The 20,137-nt window shown below is 43.4% G+C and overlaps 1 protein-coding gene across 3 annotated transcripts in view; it reads left to right on the top strand.

Annotated features, from left to right (window-relative positions):
• LOC118384859 (colorectal mutant cancer protein-like) overlaps positions 1 to 15,594 on the top strand; it is a 126,486-nt gene extending 110,892 nt beyond the window's left edge. For all 3 annotated transcript variants that reach the window (XM_052521157.1, XM_052521156.1, XM_052521158.1), the window contains 5 exons: positions 4,476 to 4,710; positions 5,448 to 5,657; positions 10,154 to 10,245; positions 10,357 to 10,479; positions 12,582 to 15,594. In XM_052521157.1, coding sequence (XP_052377117.1) covers positions 4,476 to 4,710; positions 5,448 to 5,657; positions 10,154 to 10,245; positions 10,357 to 10,479; positions 12,582 to 12,762 — 841 coding nt within the window. In that variant the 3' untranslated portion in view covers positions 12,763 to 15,594. The remainder of the gene's footprint in view (positions 1 to 4,475; positions 4,711 to 5,447; positions 5,658 to 10,153; positions 10,246 to 10,356; positions 10,480 to 12,581) is intronic.
• The last annotated feature ends 4,543 nt before the right edge of the window (positions 15,595 to 20,137 follow it).

Genomic DNA, 20,137 nt, shown 5'->3' with positions numbered 1-20,137 from the left:
TTGTTGTCGTGTTTGATGCAAGGGTATGGGAATTATTATTCCCATACCCTTATTACAGAGAATCAGACAAATGATGTTACCCTCTGCCTATTGGCTACTTAGCTTATTCAAGCCGGTCTCAAAATACAACACTGCCCCTTAAGACATAAAAAAGCTCTTTACCAGACTCACCTTTCAAAGATGTCTAGACATTTTTATGTTTTGTGCTCTTGTAGAAAGCAATCACTCCCCCATTGTGGACTACAAATGATCTATAATTGGGCTAATAACTCACTAACTAGCAAAGGATGAACAAATGTGCACATGTGGCTACATGCAGCTCTCGCTTTGATCTCAATACAAGCGTATCTTGGTTATGCTGCACGGTGTGTGTGTGTGTAGAGCACGGCTGAGTCATGCATGTCAATGCAATATATTCCTACTCTGATGCGTTCTACCTACAACAAAATATCTTGCCTCATACCACACTACCCTTCAAAAGTTTGGGGTCACTTAGAAATGTCCTTCTGTTTGAAAGAAAAGCAAATCGTTTTGTCCATTAAAATAACATCAAATTGATCAGAAATACAGTGTAGACATTGTTAATGTTGTAAATTATTATTGTAGTTGGATTTTTTTTTTAAAGAAAGCTGCCGACTGGTCTTGACGATGCATGGAAAAGCCAACGAGATGTATTCTACTCTGTATTCTACTCTGTGAAACATAGAATATTACAGTTCTTCTGGTCCCGTTGATAGGACAGTCTCGATTCGATCTCGTCCAGTTTGTTCTTTAGTGACTGTACGTTCACCAACAGAACGGAGGGTAGAGGTGGTATCCACTGCAGTGCATTTTTCATCATCGTCTCCCAAGGACACTGTGTACAGCAAAGAGTATCAAACATTCAAAGTGTCTATGTTGTCTATGTTACACACATAGACACTCAACCGTGCGAATTGGCGGAGTAATTGTTTATTTGGAGACAAGACATTAGTCTTTCTCTTATACAGATATCGTACACACTCTCACTAAATCACATCCAATATCATACACATCAACCTACTCAGATTTACTACACACATAATATCTTGTCTTAATTTTATAACATCTGTGGCATTGGCTCACAGGCGAATAGGCAACGGAGTAAAACAAATATTGCTAGAACCTATTTCTTGAATTCTAAATATCAGACATTTGAAAGCTCTAATTTTGACCATCATAATACCTCTGATGGCAGTAACTTTACAAGCACTAATTATGGTCAATGTAACAGCTGTTGGGAGGAGAGGACCAAGATGCAGCGTGGTAAGTGTTCATATTCTTTAATGAATAAACAACTGAACACTGAAAAACGACAAACGAACAGTCCTGTACGGTGAAGGAAAACAGAACAGAAAATAATCACCCACACCACACAGGTGGGAAAAGGCTACCTAAGTATGATTCTCAATCAGAGACAACGAACGACACCTGCCTCTGATTGAGAACCATACCAGGCCAAACACAAAACCACAACATAGAACAAAGAACATAGACAACCCACCCAACTCACGCCCTGACCATACTAAAACAAATACATAACAAAAGAACTAAGGTCAGAACGTGACAGTCAATTTAGACTGAGAATAGTATCTAGTTATGGGAAGGGGTGAAATAAGTATAGCCAGTTATAATTGTAACGGTTTAGTAGATTATTAAAAAAGAGCAGCCTTTTACATGGCTAAAAGAAAAGGAATATAACATACAACATACAGTGCCTTGCGAAAGTATTCGGCCCCCTTGAACTTTGCGACCTTTTGCCACATTTCAGGCTTCAAACATAAAGATATAAAACTGTATTTTTTTTTAAGAATCAACAACAAGTGGGACACAATCATGAAGTGGAACGACATTTATTGGATATTTCAAACTTTTTTAACAAATCAAAAACTGATAAATTGGGCGTGCAAAATTATTCAGCCCCCTTAAGTTAATACTTTGTAACGCCACCTTTTGCTGCGATTACAGCTGTAAGTCGCTCTATCAGTTTTGCACATCGAGAGACTGAAACATTTTCCCATTCCTCCTTGCAAAACAGCTCGAGCTCAGTGAGGTTGGATGGAGAGCATTTGTGAACAGCAGTTTTCAGTTCTTTCCACAGATTCTCGATTGGATTCAGGTCTGGACTTTGACTTGGCCATTCTAACACCTGGATATGTTTATTTTTGAACCATTCCATTGTAGATTTTGCTTTATGTTTTGGATCATTGTCTTGTTGGAAGACAAATCTCCGTCCGAGTCTCAGGTCTTTTGCAGACTCCATCAGGTTTTCTTCCAGAATGGTCCTGTATTTGGCTCCATCCATCTTCCCATCAATTTTAACCATCTTCCCTGTCCCTGCTGAAGAAAAGCATGATGCTGCCACCACCATGTTTGACAGTGGGGATGGTGTGTTCAGGGTGATGAGCTGTGTTGCTTTTACGCCAAACATAACGTTTTGCATTGTTGCCAAAAAGTTCAATTTTGGTTTCATCTGACCAGATCACCTTCTTCCACATGTTTGGTGTGTCTCCCAGGTGGCTTGTGGCAAACTTTAAACAACACTTTTTATGGATATCTTTAAGAAATGGCTTTCTTCTTGCCACTCTTCCATAAAGGCCAGATTTGTGCAATATACGCCTGATTGTTGTCCTATGGACAGAGTCTCCCACCTCAGCTGTAGATCTCTGCAGTTCATCCAGAGTGATCATGGGCCTCTTGGCTGCATCTCTGGTCAGTCTTCTCCTTGTATGAGCTGAAAGTTTAGAGGGACGGCCAGGTCTTGGTAGATTTGCAGTGGTCTGATACTCCTTCCAATTCAATATTATCGCTTGCACAGTACTCCTTGGGATGTTTAAAGCTTGGGAAATCTTTTTGTATCCAAATCCGTCTTTAAACATCTTCACAACAGTATCTCGGACCTGCCTGGTGTGTTCCTTGTTTTTCATGATGCTCTCTGCGCTTTTAACGGACCTCTGAGACTATCACAGTGCAGGTGCATTTATACGGAGACTTGATTACACACAGGTGGATTATATTTATCGTCATTTATGTCAACATTGGATCATTCAGAGATCCTCACTGAACTTCTGGAGAGAGTTTGCTGCACTGAAAGTAAAGGGGCTGAATAATTTTGCACGCACAATTTTTCAGTTTTTGATTTCTTAAAAAAGTTTGAAATATCCAATAAATGTCGTTCCACTTCATGATTGTGTCCCACTTGTTGTTGATTCTTCACAAAAAATACAGTTTTATATCTTTATGTTTGAAGCCTGAAATGTGGCAAAAGGTTGCAAAGTTCAAGGGGGCCGAAAACTTTCGCAAGGCACTGTATAACAGTTTACATGAAACGCACTATACATCCTTAGATGAAGATTGCTTGGAAAAAGGAATGGGGTGGTGAAATAATTTTCTATCGTGGACAAAGGAACTCAAATGGTGTGATGATATTAATGAACAAAAAATTCGGTCTGAATGTGCAAATAGTCAGGAATGATTCGCAAGGAAGGTGGATCCAAAATTCTTCCTGAATCTCCAATACAGGAATGCTAACAAAAAAAGAATTTGCAGAAACTTGTTACTGAAGATGGAGTCATCTATGATTCTCTGAATGATATTTAAAAAGAGGAAGCTAATTATTTTAGGCAGATGTTCTCTTTTCCGTCTCCTCCTCTCCCACTGAATGAAGATTACGGTAAGGAATTATTTCCAAATAATATAAATATAAATATAAATACGAAAATGAACAAATATACAGAAATATCAGTGCGAAGGCCTAATTACAGAGGAATAACTTTTTGAGACTATTAAATCCTTTCAGCCTGGAAAACCCCCAGGGCTTGATGGCATACCGGTGTAGAGGTATATCAAGTATTTTCTGACATACTAAAAGCTCCATTGTTAGAAATGGTAGCCTGTCTGGTACTCAGCAGGAAGGTCTGATTTCTCTATTATTAAAACAAGACCCAGATGGCAAATATAAAGACCCAGTCTATCTAAAAAACTGGAGGCCCCTTACACTTCAATGTTGTGATGCAAAAATACTCGTGAAATGCATAGCATTCAGAATTAAAAGGGTTTACCAGGTATTGTTCATCCTGATCAGACAGGTTTGTTACATTAACCCTGGATGGTTCTGTGTGTCGCTCTGAATGGGAGTCTGTTGGATGACTGGTATGATGTAGTTGTTGAGCAGCTTCACTGCAGTATATTGTATGTTTTGGACATTCAATAAAAACAACAGGAAAAAGAGTATCTGGGACGATTTCTACACAGTATTTGGTGACTTAATTTCTTCCCGTGTCAGACTCGCAAGGCACAGATCTAGGAACAGTTTAGCTTCTCTAATTGTGATCTTAACTGTTCAAGGGGAAATGAAGACTACTTTCTAGATGCTAGCTATCATCCAACAGAGCAAAATGTTATGGTATCTTTGTGTGTGTGTGTGTGTGTGTGTGTGTGTGTGTGTGTGTGTGCAGCACCACCAGTTCCACGACCAGCTCGTGCGACACAGACTTCTCCAAGGAGGACGAACAGCGACTAAAAGACTACGTGCAGCAGCTAAAGAATGACCGTGCGGCAGTCAAGCTGACCATGCTGGAGCTAGAGAGCGTTCACGTCGACCCCCTCAGCCTTGAGGTCAAGCCCCGGGGAGACACGCACCGTCTGGACCTGGAGAACGCTGTGCTGATGCAGGAGCTCATGGCCATGAAGGTGAGAGGGAGAAGGAGGGAGCGCGAGGAGAGTGGGAGGGAGAGCAGACACACAGGCCTTTTCATTCAATTCTACTCATTTTGCCATGTAGTGGAGAGACATTTTTGCAGTTCTTAATATGATATCTGAGTGAGAGTGGGGTCCCCCCGGTTGTTAATTCAACCACGATTACTACAAGTGCAGATAGCTGGCCGCTAGACTTACTTACCGATCTAACTTACCGATCTAAAAAAACAAACAGATATGGGCTAATTGAGTCACTGTCGGTTTCCATCAAACCTTGTTATGCGAGTAAAGTACATGTCGGGTAAATAATGTCACAACAGACCTGTTGGAAACTGTGTGTATACTTTCCAAATGTCGACAAAACAAAATACACTACACGACGTGGGATCTTTGTGTCAAGAAAAATAATTATGTGAGAAATATCGATATGATAACCATCATATGGAAGTAAACTTGGAGTCACGTGATGACATGCTGTGTGATCCACCCACCACGACTTGGGAAAGCATGCAGTTTATTAGGTTACAGATGAAATAAGTTATGATGAACTTCACAGGGTGGTGAAAGTGCAAGGTGATGAGCTTTGATGTTTGGTATACTCAGTGTCTATCCTTATTTCCTCCCTCCCTTTTTCCCTTTCTTCCATATGGTTACAATATCATAAGAATAACTTGATAAGAATAACTTGTAGCTTGTTTATATTAGCTTGCTAACCCTTCCTCCCCCCTCAGGAGGAGATGGCGGAGCTGAAGGCCCAGCTCTACCTGCTGGAGAAGGAGAAGAAGGCAGTGGAGCTGCGGCTGAGCACGCGGGAGGCCCAGGAGCAGGCCTACCTGGTGCACATCGAGCACCTCAAGGCCGAAGTGGAGGAGCAGCAGGAGCAGCGCAGGAGATCCCTCAGCTCCACTGGGAGTAGTAGTAAAGACAAGAGCCAAGCTAAGGTGTGTGGACAACACACACGCATGCACACACACTTGGCCCAAACACTCCCCCCCCGCACAAACATTTACGCCCTCTAAATTCTCCAACCCGAAAAGAGACCTCGTCCACCTATGGAAACACAAGCCCCAGACCCAACAGGTCTACCACAAAGCGGGGTTCAGGCTTAGATTGAGGCTTGTAGACAGTGTGTCTCTCTCCAGGACGAAGCAGCATTCACTCTGAACCAGTCAGTCACATGAATCATTGAAGAGGCTGGAGGCTGAGTCACAGCTCTGTCCACTCCCTTCTCTCTCTCTCTGTCTCTCTCAATCTCCTCTCGTTGGAGTGTATCTCTCCCCCATTTCCCTCTCTCTCCCTCCTCTGTCTTGTTGCCCCCATTCTTCCTCCTCCATCTCCCTCACACCTTGTCAGCCTGTATATATTTGGCTCCTGGAATGAGTGCTTCTTTTCTGAGCCCCCATACACAACAGTCCTAAAGCTGAGAGGGCCTGTCACTCTGAAAGGTTGGCAGTTGCACACTAGAAGTCTCTACTTCAGACTTTCTCAGTATGTTGGGGTTCTCCTCTGGGGAGCTGTCTGTCTGTACTCTGAGATGTGGCCCTAGAGAAGGGGCCACTGTGTGTCTGTGAGAGTCCTACTGTATACACACAGTGACAGAGATAAAAAATAAACCTGGAGATGGGGAGAGTACAAGAATGGACTTAAGAGTATTGAGAGGGAGGAAAAGTAGAAGAAGGGGGGAAGAAAAGAGAATGGTGAGTACAAGAAAGGAAAAGAGAGGAGGAAGGAAGGCAAATGGAGGTGAAGTCTGAGAGTGAGATACTGTACTGCATAAGAGGAGAAGAAACTGAGAGGATGGGAAGAGAAAGTAGACAAATTAGGACTTCCAGAGTCCCAAGTGCAATTCTAAACTATCGAAGACTTTTTTACCTGAATTCCAAGAGGTCTGGGAGATCAATTAAATATCAGAGCACTAAGCCCCTCACACCATCCATAGTCTTTTCTGACCATTTCTTTAATACATATAGACAGAGATCAGTTGTGTATTTGTGTGTGTGCCAGGATTAAGAAAGGGAATAGAATAGAGGTGTGCTTCTCTCTGATCACAGCCTTGAGCTTCCAATGCTTGTGACACTACATTAGCCTTGTAATCCACTGGATACGATAACAGTGCCCTTCCATGTCCCCCGGCTGGGACAGGGATTACGTGAACACACACATGCACTTCACATCTCTTGGCATGCACACAACATTCCAACACACACCCTTACAGCTTTACGTGAAGAGACACACATACACACACTACCTTAAATCTCGAGCCCCCTGTTCTCCGTGCTATCACCGTAGCTCTGTTTGTTCAATAAGGCTTACTCATCGGTTGCTAGGAGCAACCAGCGTTGAATGTGCCAATCAAAGGGCCATCTGTAAATGCAAGTGCTTCTCAGAGTGAAAGACAGAGCATCCTCTATTATTGCCCCCCCACCCCTGCTTTCAAACCAGCTACCTTTTATATCTACAGACCAATTCTTATTGTTAGGGTCTAGAAATGGCCTGTTTGATTGTATTTCACACACAGGGGTAGACTCTAAAAGCCACACATACCTCCCACTGTGGGGGAGTGTATACTCATGCATGCTCTCTCTCACTCTCACTCTCACTCACACACACTATGTTAGATCATTCCGCTCTGTCAGAGCCCATGATCAGAGCCATTCATCACCTGGAGCGGTGGATGTTTGTGACACACACACACACTGCAAGCCTAATCAAGCAAAATGCACACAGCACAAAGGCAATTACCCAACACGCGTGTGCTCGCTTGCGCTCACACACACACACAACACTGACCAGCATCTCCCAGTATCTTCCCCTCCTCCATTGTCTCTTCCTATATCCATTTCCCCACTACCTTAATGGAAGCCATGTTCCAATCTCCATCAACAGCCCTGTAATCAAATCAGGCTAGCAGGATAGCAGGCCCTGAATGTATGACAGCATACCTGTAACTCGATAAGTCATGTAGCATGCTCAATGAATACTCTGACATGCTTGTCCAGTGTGAGTCGAGCTGTATTGTTCTGTAGTCCAAGTGTAAGGCAATACAAAGGGATAAGTCGTTGAAGCACATTGACTATATATGAATGGACGAAGCCATTGAAGACGTCAAACCATGTTTGAAGTCTCAAGGGGAATTTTATGTAGACATAACATGCACAGTTTGAGCTAGTCCAGGAACTGACATTGCAGGCTAGTTCAGTGCTGATCCCTCTTATTGAGTATCTCAAGTTGAAAGCTGGCCGGTGTACTGCAGGCTGCCATTAGTTGTTAAATTATCCTTATTACTTTTGTGTGCTATTTTAAAGTAATAGTTTCAAGGACATACATCTGGTGTAATAGAAGCAAATCTTGGTACCATGATTGTCTTCTAAAAATGTTTTTATTTACACTAATATTTACCACGAAGATTGCCATTTTCCTATTCATTATAGTGGGCGACCCTGCTTTCTGGAAACAACAGCCTGCAGTACACTGGAAGGCCTTGAACTTCGTGGTTTCAATGAGAGGGGGCAGTCGTTCTCCCCTGTGTTGGTGGTAGTGCTGCCACCTATAAGACCAAGCTTTTTACTGCATGTGACAGCTTGAGGTAAAAGTTGTCCCTAACCACAGATCTACAGTGCCTTGCGAAAGTATTCGGCCCCCTTGAACTTTGCGACCTTTTGCCACATTTCAGGCTTCAAACATAAAGATATAAAACTGTATTTTTTTGTGAAGAATCAACAACAAGTGGGACACAATCATGAAGTGGAGCGACATTTATTGGATATTCCAAACTTTTTTAACAAATCAAAAACTGCAAAATTGGGCGTGCAAAATTATTCAGCCCCCTTAAGTTAATACTTTTACATTTTAGTTTTGAAGATTGTTCAACAAATAAGGTGCAAAAAAACGTAAATCAGCTTTTAGTTATCTCAGTAGAGACCAAAGGAATTTCTAGAGTTAACCATCCCTGAGACCAGGTGTGATAACTCGTATGTCTAGTGATGATGTTTGGTACAGTGGGACTTTTTGTAAAAGGGCTATATAATTTAAAAGATAGCAATGTATCAACCTACGTGACATTGAAGAGGGCCAACCAACTTTCTGGTAGAGAATCCAGTAATGAGTACTAAAATTGTTGCCCGTCATAAAGCGCAGTGCGCTATGATAAACTGCATCTGATGGCTTTAATGTAGTGGCAGCTGCGAACATATAGATGTCGCTATAGTCCAATTGTATAAACAATTGTAAACATTTTGATGTCCAATTGGTAGTTACAGTCTGCATATAGTTGCAGCGATATAACTGTATATATATACAGTTGAAGTCGGAAGTTTACATACAGTTAGGTTGTTGTCATAAAAAACTTGTTTTTCAACCACTCCACAAAAGTCTTGTTAACAAACTACTTTGGCAAGTCGTTTAGGACATCTACTTTGTGCATGACACAAGTCATTTTTTCAACAATTATTTACAGACAGATAATTTCACTTATAATTCAGTGGGTCAGAAATTTACATACACTTAGTTGACTGTGTCTTTAAACAGCTTGGAGAATTGCGGAAAATGATGTCATGGCTTTAGAAGCTTCTGATGACATAATTTGAGTCAATTGGAGGTGTACCTGTGGATGTATTTCAAGGCCTACCTTCAAACTCAGTGCCTCTTTGCTTGACGTCATGGGAAAATCAAAAGAAATCAGCCAAGACATCAGAAAAAAAGTGGGGTGCACAGGGTGGCAGCATCATGTTGTCGGGGTGCTTTGCTGCAGGAGGGACTGGCGCACTGGGAATATGATGAAAGTAATAAAAGCTGAAAGAAATAACTCTCTCTACTATTATTCTGACATTTCACATTCATAAAGTAAAGTGGTGATCCTAACTGACCTAAGACAGGGGATTTTTACTAGTATTAAATGTCAGGAATTGTGAAAACTTGAGTTCAAATGTATTTGGCTAAGTTGTATGTAAACCTTCAACTTCAACTGTGTGTGTGCGTGTGCGTGTGTGCGTGCGTGCGTGCGTGTATATATATATATATATATATATATTTAGATCACAAGGCTCACCACCTTTGTTAAGCGGGAGTACATGGGCCGCCTTCCAAACCTTGGGAATAGTTCCAGATATAATCGTTACGGAAAAAATATGAGTTAATGATTCAGAGAAGGGGAGCGAGAGTTGCAGCAAAAATGGATCAAGCATGTCAGCTCCAGTGGATTTTTGAAAATGAAAACAAAGACTTTCTAGAAGTTGACTGGTTAAACGTTGAGTCAGCTAGAGGCTGGCAGAGGGAAGAGCAGTCGATTGACTACACCACCGTTAATTACGCTTAAGTGTTTGATCTGTAGGCAGCCTAATCACCTCAGCCCATCACTTCACCAGGCGTAGTATGATAATGATTAGTATTAGCACTGTATGGTTGTAGACCAGCTCTTCATGGTATTGTTATGTTCCAGGATTGTGGAGACTCTCCGGCCATCAGCCTATCAGACCTGAGGACACTGAATGATAGCGACCTGGCAGCAGAGCTCACCAACGCACTGAGACGGTAAAAAACCCAACGCACTGTGTGTGAGTGTGTATCTCTGTGTGGATGTCTGTCTATCTACTATGTGTGTGTGTGTGTGTGTTCCTGACTCATCCCGTGTGTGTGTCTCAGGGAGAAGAAGCTAAAGGGGCGTGTCCAGGAGCTAGTGGCAGCGCTGGAAAGACTAACCAAGAGTAGCGAGGTCCGCCACCAGCAGAGTGCCGAGTTCGTCAACGATCTGAAACGGGCAAACAGGTAACCATAGTAACACTCACGGGAAATACGGGAAAACAGGTACCCATAGTAACACTCAGAGGAAATATTTTTTGTGATTAAAAGTGAAAATGTTTGTAGAAAATACATTTGGCTTTATTGTATGTATGTGTGTGTGTGGGGGGGGGTGTATATGGCTACCCATGTTCAGTGGAGCAAAAAAAGTATTTAGTCCGCCACCAATTGTGCAAGTTCTCCCACTTAAAAAGATGAGAGGCCTGTAATTTTCATCATAGGTACACTTCAACTATGACAGACAAAATGAGGAAAGAAGTCCAGAAAATCACATTGTATGATTTTTTATGAATTTATTTGCAAATTATGGTGGAAAATAAGTATTTGGTCACCTACAAACAAGCAAGATTTCTGGCTCTCACAGACCTGTAACTTCTTCTTTAAGAGGCTCCTCTGTCCTCCACTCGTTACCTGTATTAATGGCACCTGTTTGAACTTGTTATCAGTATAAAAGACACCTGTCCACAACCTCAAACAGTCATACTCCAAACTCCACTATGGCCAAGACCAAAGAGCTGTCAAAGGACACCAGAAACAAAATTGTAAACCTGCACCAGGCTGGGAAGACTGATTCTGCAATAGGTAAGCAGCTTGGTTTGAAGAAATCAACTGTGGGAGCAATTATTAGGAAGGAAGACATACAAGACCACTGATAATCTCCCTCGATCTGGGGCTCCACGCAAGATCTCACCCTGTGGGGTCAAAATGATCACAAGAACGGTGAGCAAAAATCCCAGAACCACACAGGGGGACCTAGTGAATGACCTGCAGAGAGCTGGGACCAAAGTAACAAAGCCTACCATCAGTAACACACTACGCCACCAGGGACTCAAATCCTGCAGTGCCAGACGTGTCCCCCTGCTTAAGCCAGTACATGTCCATGCCCATCTGAAGTTTGCTAGAGAGCATTTGGATGACCCAGAAGAAGATTGGGAGAATGTCATATGGTCAGATGAAACCAAAATAGAACTTTTTGGTAAAAACTCAACTCGTCGTGTTTGGAGGACAAAGAATGCTGAGTTGCATCCAAAGAACACCATACCTACTGTCAAGCATGGGGGTGTAAACATGCTTTGGGGCTGTTTTTCTGCAAAGTGACCAGGACGACTGATCCGTGTAAAGGAAAGAATGAATGGGGCCATGTATCGTGTGATTTTGAGTGAAAACCTCCTTCCATCAGCAAGGGCATTGAAGATGAAACGTGGCTGGGTCTTTCAGCATGAAAATGATCCCAAACACACCGCCCGGGCAACGAAGGAGTGGCTTCGTAAGAAGCATTTCAAGGTCCTGGAGTGGCCTAGCCAGTCTCCAGATCTCAACCCCATAGAAAATCTTTGGAGGGAGTTGAAAGTCCTTGTTGCCCAGCAACAGCCCCAAAACATCACTGCTCTAGAGGAGATCTGCATGGAGGAATGGGCCAAAATACCAGCAACAGTGTGTGAAAACCTTGTGAAGACTTACAGAAAACGTTTGACCTCTGTCATTGCCAACAAAGGGTATATAACAAAGTATTGAGAAACTTTTGTTATTGACCAAATACTTATTTTCCACCATAATTTGCAAATAAATTCATTAAAAATCCTACAATGTGATTCTCATGTTGTCTGTCATAGTTGAAGTGTACCTATGATGAAAATTACAGGCCTCTCTCATCTTTTTAAGTGGGAGAACTTGCACAATTGGTGGCTGACTAAATACTTTCTTGCCCCACTGTATAAAGAAGATGTATTCATTCAACAATCCAATGAGTTTATTGGAGCTATTGTTAGGATTCTTTTCTTTTATAACAGTAGTTGGCTTGCATTGTAATACAGGGGTTGCCATCTAGTGGGAAATGGGTGAATTAATGCACTATTCTTTATGGATAGCACAAACACAATTCTCCTCTTAAAACACATTGACGCTTAGTTGCTACATCTAACCATTTATATTTTACTTCAACCCCTTAGTACCTCTGTGACTTGACTCACCACATCAAAACTGAAGTCTGTCTGCATTTTCCTGTCTAGCTATTTGACTCTGTCTCTCCTCTCTAACCTGTCTCTCTCTTCTCTCTTTCCTCTGTCCAGTAACCTGGTGGCTGCGTATGAGAAGGCCAAGAAAAAGCACCAGGGTAAGCTGAAAAAGCTGGAGGCTCAGATGATGGCCATGGTGGAGCGCCACGAGACACAGGTTCGCATGCTCAAACAACGCATTGCCCTGCTGGAGGAGGAAAACTCACGGCCACACACCAATGAGACCTCCCTATGAGAACTGATGAGACATCCCTATCAGAACTCACAAGGCATCACTATGAGAACTCACCAGACGTCGCTTCAGAAACTCACCAGACGTCGCTTCAGAAACTCACCAGACGTCGCTTCAGAAACTCACCAGACGTCGCTTCAGAAACTCACCAGACGTCGCTTCAGAAACTCACCAGACGTCGCTTCAGAAACTCACCAGACGTCGCTTCAGAAACTCACCAGACGTCGCTTCAGAAACTCACCAGACGTCGCTTCAGAAACTCACCAGACGTTGCTATGAGAAACTCACCAGACGTCGCTATGAGAACTCACCAGACGTCGCTTCAGAAACTCACCACATGTCGCTTCAGAAACTCACCAGACGTTGCTATGAGAAACTCACCAGACGTCGCTATGAGAACTCACCAGACGTCGCTATGAGAACTCACCAGACGTCGCTTCAGAAACTCACCAGACGTCGCTATGAGAACTCACCAGACGTCGCTTCAGAAACTCACCCATCGCAATGAGAGATACATCACTGTGAGAACTTGCAGCCAAAACTCACAGCGCCACACCAACAGGACCTCCGGGTGAGCAACGCAAGGAGACTTCATGTCCACATTATTATTTGAAACATCATTACGAGCATCGGTTAGAGGAGGGGACAAGGGAATGGCTGGTATGTGTGTGTGCTGAGAATGTAAGCTTTCCCTACCAACCCATAGACACCCTGCAGTCCTATTCGGCACATACGCGTGGGGAGGACACTCTGCGGTGATAGCTGCAAGTTCATTGGCCAGCAGATGGACAGGTAAAACTGCCAGGACCAATTAGAGTTGACGCTACAAATGACAGCTTTCAATCATATCTGCAGAACGACACATTTTGTTTACCACAGAAACCGGTAGAGGAAAAGTGTAATTTTATATTTTTTGAGAGGAGCACTATAAGTACGCAATAAGGCACCTCAGGGGTTTGGGGAATATGGTCAACATACCACGGCTAAAGGCTGTTCTTATGCACGACGCATCGTGGAGTGCCTGGATACAGCCCTTAGACATGGCATATTGGCCATATACCACAAACCCCTGAGGTGCCTTATTGCTATTATAAACTGGTTACCAACGTAATTAGAGCTGTAAAAATATTTTTTTTTATACATACCACAGCTGTCAGCCAATCAGCATTCAGGGCTCTAACCACCCAGTTTATAATATAAACTAACTATCCTTACTGGCAAATTATTAACTATTATCTCCCAGTTTATTTCAAATGTTAGCTTTGATTTGGTAGCCTTTTTGTTATTTCGAGGTTTGACTGCAAATTATTTTTGAAACTATTTTTTATCAATGTTGCCATTTAGAGTTATTCCATTTGTTGCCATTTAGAAATATTTCTGGTGATTCCCTTTTAAGGAATACCTTTCTTTCAGCTCTACTTAGCAACTTCCCAGTTTTCAGTCTACAAAGTACACTCTGCCATAGTGAAGACTTACTGAACACATGGGCTCTATTCACTCAAACCTGCTTCCGAGGTTTGATTGGATAGGGCCCTAAGTCAATACCTCAAATTGCGCAAAATGTCCTTCCAATATGAATGGCATTGTTTCAGGTTCAGCCTTCAACTATACAGCAGTGAATCGCAAGAGACTGTAGTAGGTGTGTGCACATGGAGGGGAGATGACAATAGGGGTGTGTGCACATGGAGGGGAGATGACAATAGGGGTGTGTGCACATGGAGGGGAGATGACAATAGGGGTGTGTGCACATGGAGGGGAGATGACAATAGGGGTGTGTGCACATGGAGGGGAGATGACAATAGGGGTGTGTGCACATGGAGGGGAGATGACAATAGGGGTGTGTCTGTGTGAGGAGAGAGAAAAGGGTAGAGTGTATAAGAATGTTTAAAGCAGAGATCCAGATGATTCATTTTGTCATCCCCTTCATGAACACAGATTTGTTGCACACACACAAACATCCTCTCCGGCCAAAGCACTTTTCACTTCACACTGGACAATAACACCACATTGCCTTGTTGAGGACTCTTTGTTTTTCTGCAAGACTTAAACCCGGACCTCCAATGTTAACCAATGGCTGCTACTCTCTCTCTCTCTCTCTCTCTCTCTCGCTCTCTCTGTGTGTTTTGGAACGAGGGAAAAACATACTTACTATTCTATAGCAATCTGAGATGCTGCATTCTCACTCTACCTGACTGCTGTTCCGTTCAACATCACTACTGTTGCTAGCTACTATAAATCAGCTTAAACCGGGAGCCTAGCACCCAGGTGACACCCATGTTTCTAGATAACCATCAGTAGCTTGGTATACAGATGTTTTGATTAGGCAGGGGTGGATCAATTCCATCTAATTCATTTAATTTGGAAAATTGTCATTAGCAATATTTTGCTTCAATTCATTAACCAAATTTCCATTGAATTCCTGAGTTTGAATGTATTAACCCCAGTCCTGCTGTTTGGTAAGATTCACTGCTAAAGCAAGCACTGGTGTGTAGACAAGTATAGGAGTGATGTAATTTCCTCTCAATAAACCGTCATAGTTATGACTTATGTCGCAAATACAGTCAGTACCTGTATTTTGTTTCTGTTGTGCTTCTCAGGCATACAACGCAAGTGAATCTGGAGCTCCAGTGGTCTCATCTTCTGTTCTGTGAATGAGACAAGACGGGTTAGGGGGGTGGGCAAAGTTAGGGGGTTGGGGGTAAGGAAGGTGGGTTGGCAAACAAATGACCTTATTTGCACAGATCTGTTTTGGAATCAAATCTTGGCAATCGTTGTTTTGTTGATTTTTAAGAGGTTGTATTTGTTTATATAATAAAGTAATAAACCAATTTAAATAAATGCCAACTGAGTGCTTGTCTGTTTTTCGTATGCTACAAAAACCAGCATTTATTCATTCAGAAGACGAAGTATAAAGTATCATTTGGAAAAGCATGAGATATCTCTGTCTTCCGAGATGTTATTAAACTTGTTGTAGTGTTAAGCGTAAATCATAGTCCACAGACGCTAGGATGCAATAATCCAGTGTCCCACTGTGACATTGCTACACAGGTTGGAGACCACCATCCGAGAGGGAACGCACAGCCTGAACGCGCACCTCACAATTCCCATCCAACGCGTCTCCGGTACGCGTCCTCTGTTGATTTTAATATGTTGACAGTTGGAGAAATTTCTTGAGCTGCACTGAGGATTTGAAAAAGTATGGAAGCCAGCGGTCCAATATTCTAGAACACTGCTGTGCATGTGCTTACATGTTTTGGACTATGATAAACCTTTTATGCTCATAGAGATCCTATTAAATTACTGTTAGTATTCTAATTCCTAATTCTATGGCTACATAGTAATGTCATCAACAACAACAAAGGTAACAACAAAGGTAACACATATCTTTAAAAACATTTTGCTAAACCTAAGCTTCCAAATACTCTCCTGCAATCCACCTCACCCAATGTAGCTACTTTTCCTAAAGTATTTATATTTACTTCGGAACCGAAACCCCTCAACTGAAGTTAGCCAGCTAACCACCAGCTATGCTAGCGGTCTTCAGCTAACCGGTCATCAGCTAACCTTTAGCTCGGAAAGCCCTCGCCAGTTCGAACAACGCGACGCTAACCAGAGCATAACGGACCTATTTATTTTTTATCCCCGGATTCCCTCCGCAAACGGAATTTTTTTTTCAGCTGGATCTTCACAACTAGCTATGGCCACTCCTACCTCGGCCAACAGTTCCGGCCCCCACGCAGCTCCTCGCCCAAGCCTCTCCAGGTTCTCCTTTACCCAAATCCAGATAACAGATGTTCTGAAAGAGCTGCAAAACCTGGACCCGTATAAATCAGCTGGGCTTGACAATCTGGACCCTCTATTTCTGAAACTATCCGCCGCCATTGTCGCAACCCCTATTACCAGCCTGTTCAACCTCTCTTTCAAATCGTCTGAGATCCCCAAGGATTGGAAAGCTGCTGCAGTCATCCCCCTCTTCAAAGGGGGAGACACCCTGGACCCAAACTGTTACAGACCTATATCCATTCTTCCCTGCCTATCTAAGGTCTTCGAAAGCCAAGTCAACAAACAGGTCACTGACCATCTCGAATCCCACCGTACCTTCTCCGCTATGCAATCTGGTTTCCGAGCCGGTCACGGGTGCACCTCAGCCACACTCAAGGTACTAAACGACATCATAACCGCCATCGATAAAAGACAGTACTGTGCAGCCGTCTTCATCGACCTTGCCAAGGCTTTCGACTCTGTCAATCACCAGATTCTTATCGGCAGACTCGGTAGCCTCGGTTTTTCGGATGACTGCCTTGCCTGGTTCACCAATTACTTTGCAGACAGAGTTCAGTGTGTCAAATCGGAGGGCATGCTGTCCGGTCCTCTGGCAGTCTCTATGGGGGTGCCACGGGGTTCAATTCTCGGGCCGACTCTTTTCTCTGTATATATCAATGATGTTGGTCTTGCTGCGGGCGATTCCCTGATCCACCTCTACGCAGACGACACCATTCTATATACTTTCGGCCCGTCATCGGACACTGTGCTATCTAACCTCCAAACGAGCTTCAATGCCATACAACACTCCTTCCGTGGCCTCCAACTGCTCTTAAACGCTAGTAAAACCAAATGCATGCTTTTCAACCGATCGCTGCCTGCACCCGCATGCCAGACTAGCATCACCACACTGGATGGTTCCGACCTTGAATATGCGGACACCTATAAGTACCTAGGTGTCTGGCTAGACTGCAAACTCTCCTTCCAGACCCATATCAAACATCTCCAATCGAAAATCAAATCAAGAGTCGGCTTTCTATTCCGCAACAAAGCCTCCTTCACTCACGCTGCCAAGCTTACCCTAGTAAAACTGACTATCCTACCGATCCTCGACTTCGGCGATGTCATCTACAAAATAGCTTCCAAAACTCTACTCAGCAAACTGGATGCAGTTTATCACAGTGCCATCTGTTTTGTCACTAAAGCACCTTATACTACCCACCACTGCGACTTGTATGCTCTAGTCGGCTGGCCCTCGCTACATATTCGTCGCCACACCCACTGGCTCCAGGTCATCTACAAGGCCATGCTAGGTAAAGCTCCGCCTTATCTCAGTTCACTGGTCACGATGGCAACACCCATCCGTAGCACGCGCTCCAGCAGGTGTATCTCACTGATCATCCCTAAAGCCAACACCTCATTCGGCCGCCTTTCGTTCCAGTACTCTGCTGCCTGTGACTGGAACGAATTGCAAAAATCGCTGAAGTTGGAGACTTTTATCTCCCTCACCAACTTCAAACATCAGCTATCTGAGCAGCTAACCGATCGCTGCAGCTGTACATAATCTATTGGTAAATAGCCCACCCATTTTCACCTACCTCATCCCCACAGTTTTTATTTATTTACTTTTCTGCTCTTTTGCACACCAATATCTCTACCTGTACATGATCATCTGATCATTTATCACTCCAGTGTTAATCTGCAATATTGTAATTATTCCCCTACCTCCTCATGCCTTTTGCACACATTGTATATAGACTCCCCTTTTTTTCTACTGTGTTATTGACTTGTTATTTGTTTACTCCATGTGTAACTCTGTGTTGTCTGTTCACACTGCTATGCTTTATCTTGGCCAGGTCGCAGTTGCAAATGAGAACTTGTTCTCAACTAGCCTACCTGGTTAAATAAAGGTGTTCTCAACTAGCCTACCTGGTTAAATAAAGGTGTTCTCAACTAGCCTACCTGGTTAAATAAAGGTGAAATTAAATAAATAAATAAAAAAAACATCAGTAAAAAGTCTACTATCTACTGTTCACCTGTGAAATGAATGGGATTATAATGATGACGAACTCCTCCAAACCAGTAATTGCATACAGAGGTAAAGACAGTTTCAGTTTGGATATTCAACGGATATCTGCGCTTTCAAAACCACTTGAGCCACTCCAAATAAGTGTCATGTTGGAAAAATTGTGAACAACATTGCACAGGTCTTATTTTCACGATTTGGGCATTAATTTGTTTTGCAAAGCTAATAAACATGTGGAAATCTGAGCAGCATTTTGTATTCCTATATTTGTTACATTCAAATTTCAATAGCTCCTTGGTCATGTGACCTACTGACCTCAAACAAGGTTCTGGATGTCCAGTGACTACCCTTCTATATTGCACACCCTTTACTTTGTCCCTTTTCATCTCACACAATTTTACATGAATTTTTCCAACATTCTAATTTCAATAGCTCCTTGGTCATGTCACCTACTGACTTCAAACAATTCAGAATGTCCACTCAGTGGGCCTACACATTGCACAATCTTTTGTTTGTCCAATTTCATCTCACACAATTTTACATTAATTTGCCTGCTCTGCCTCCCTGAAGGACAGTGTCACTCACACACCTATTCCCCGGGGCCTTCCTGACCTCCAGGTAGGCCCCCATTGACCTGGTGACCTCTTGACTCCTGGCCTCTAGGCCTACATTCCCTGCCTGCCTGCCCTCTTTCTGGGCCTGAGAGTGTATAGCTTACTCCCTGGAACTACAGACCTCCATGCCTCCACACCTACTCTCCCTACCCGGTCAACACCCCTCTCCCTTGGCCTTAGAGTATAGCTTACTCCCTGGAATTACTAAGACTTCTATAATCAAATCAAATTATAGTCCTGCTGTCAGGAACCACGTGCACCTGGTAACCCGAAACAGGCTCTGTGCTACTGGTGACACACACACTTTTTTCTGCTCACAGACTAAGTCCCCACTCCAACCTACATGTCCTGAGTGCTGCCCCCAGCCCCCGAGTCTGGCTGCCCCTGCTTGGACTCGGAGTGCCCCCTGCCTTGATGGAGGCCTCCCTGTGCACTTGGAGACCTTTTGACTTCCACAACGAGTCCCAACCTGACTCACAGTCCCACCAGAGGACGGGCTCGGGCGGATGGGTGACCACCACCTAGCCCCCTACCGATCCAGAAACCAATGTCAATTTCTTATGCCTTCTACGCACCTGCCTGGGCTCTCTCAAACTCTGTGTCTGGCCCCTGGCCCTTCTCTGTGCACCTGGTAACCCGTAAGTAAATAAGGAAGAAGGTGGAGGAAGACATCTTCTGTCCTCGACAAAAGCTTGGATCGAGGGCCGACTTTCATTAGATCGCAGCGAATAAGGTTGTCTACGAGTGATTTAGCACCAGGTTCCCCACAAACATGCACAAACATCAGTTGAGGGGCGGCAACTCATCCAGGCCACACCCCAACCCCGTCACAAACTGATTACTATTGCAACAACACATCCTCAGGGTAAAGGGTAAAACGAACCTGTCTCACGATGGTCTAAACCCAGCTCACTTTCCCTAGTTTGTGAACAAGCCAACGCTTGGTGAATTCTGCTTCACAATGATAGGAAGAGCC

Source organism: Oncorhynchus keta, chromosome 6 (assembly GCF_023373465.1).
Source record: "Oncorhynchus keta strain PuntledgeMale-10-30-2019 chromosome 6, Oket_V2, whole genome shotgun sequence".
Classification (NCBI taxonomy): Eukaryota; Metazoa; Chordata; class Actinopteri; order Salmoniformes; family Salmonidae; genus Oncorhynchus; species Oncorhynchus keta.
The sequence above is the reverse complement of the archived record's forward strand: the minus strand, read 5'-3'. Positions and strand labels throughout refer to the sequence as shown.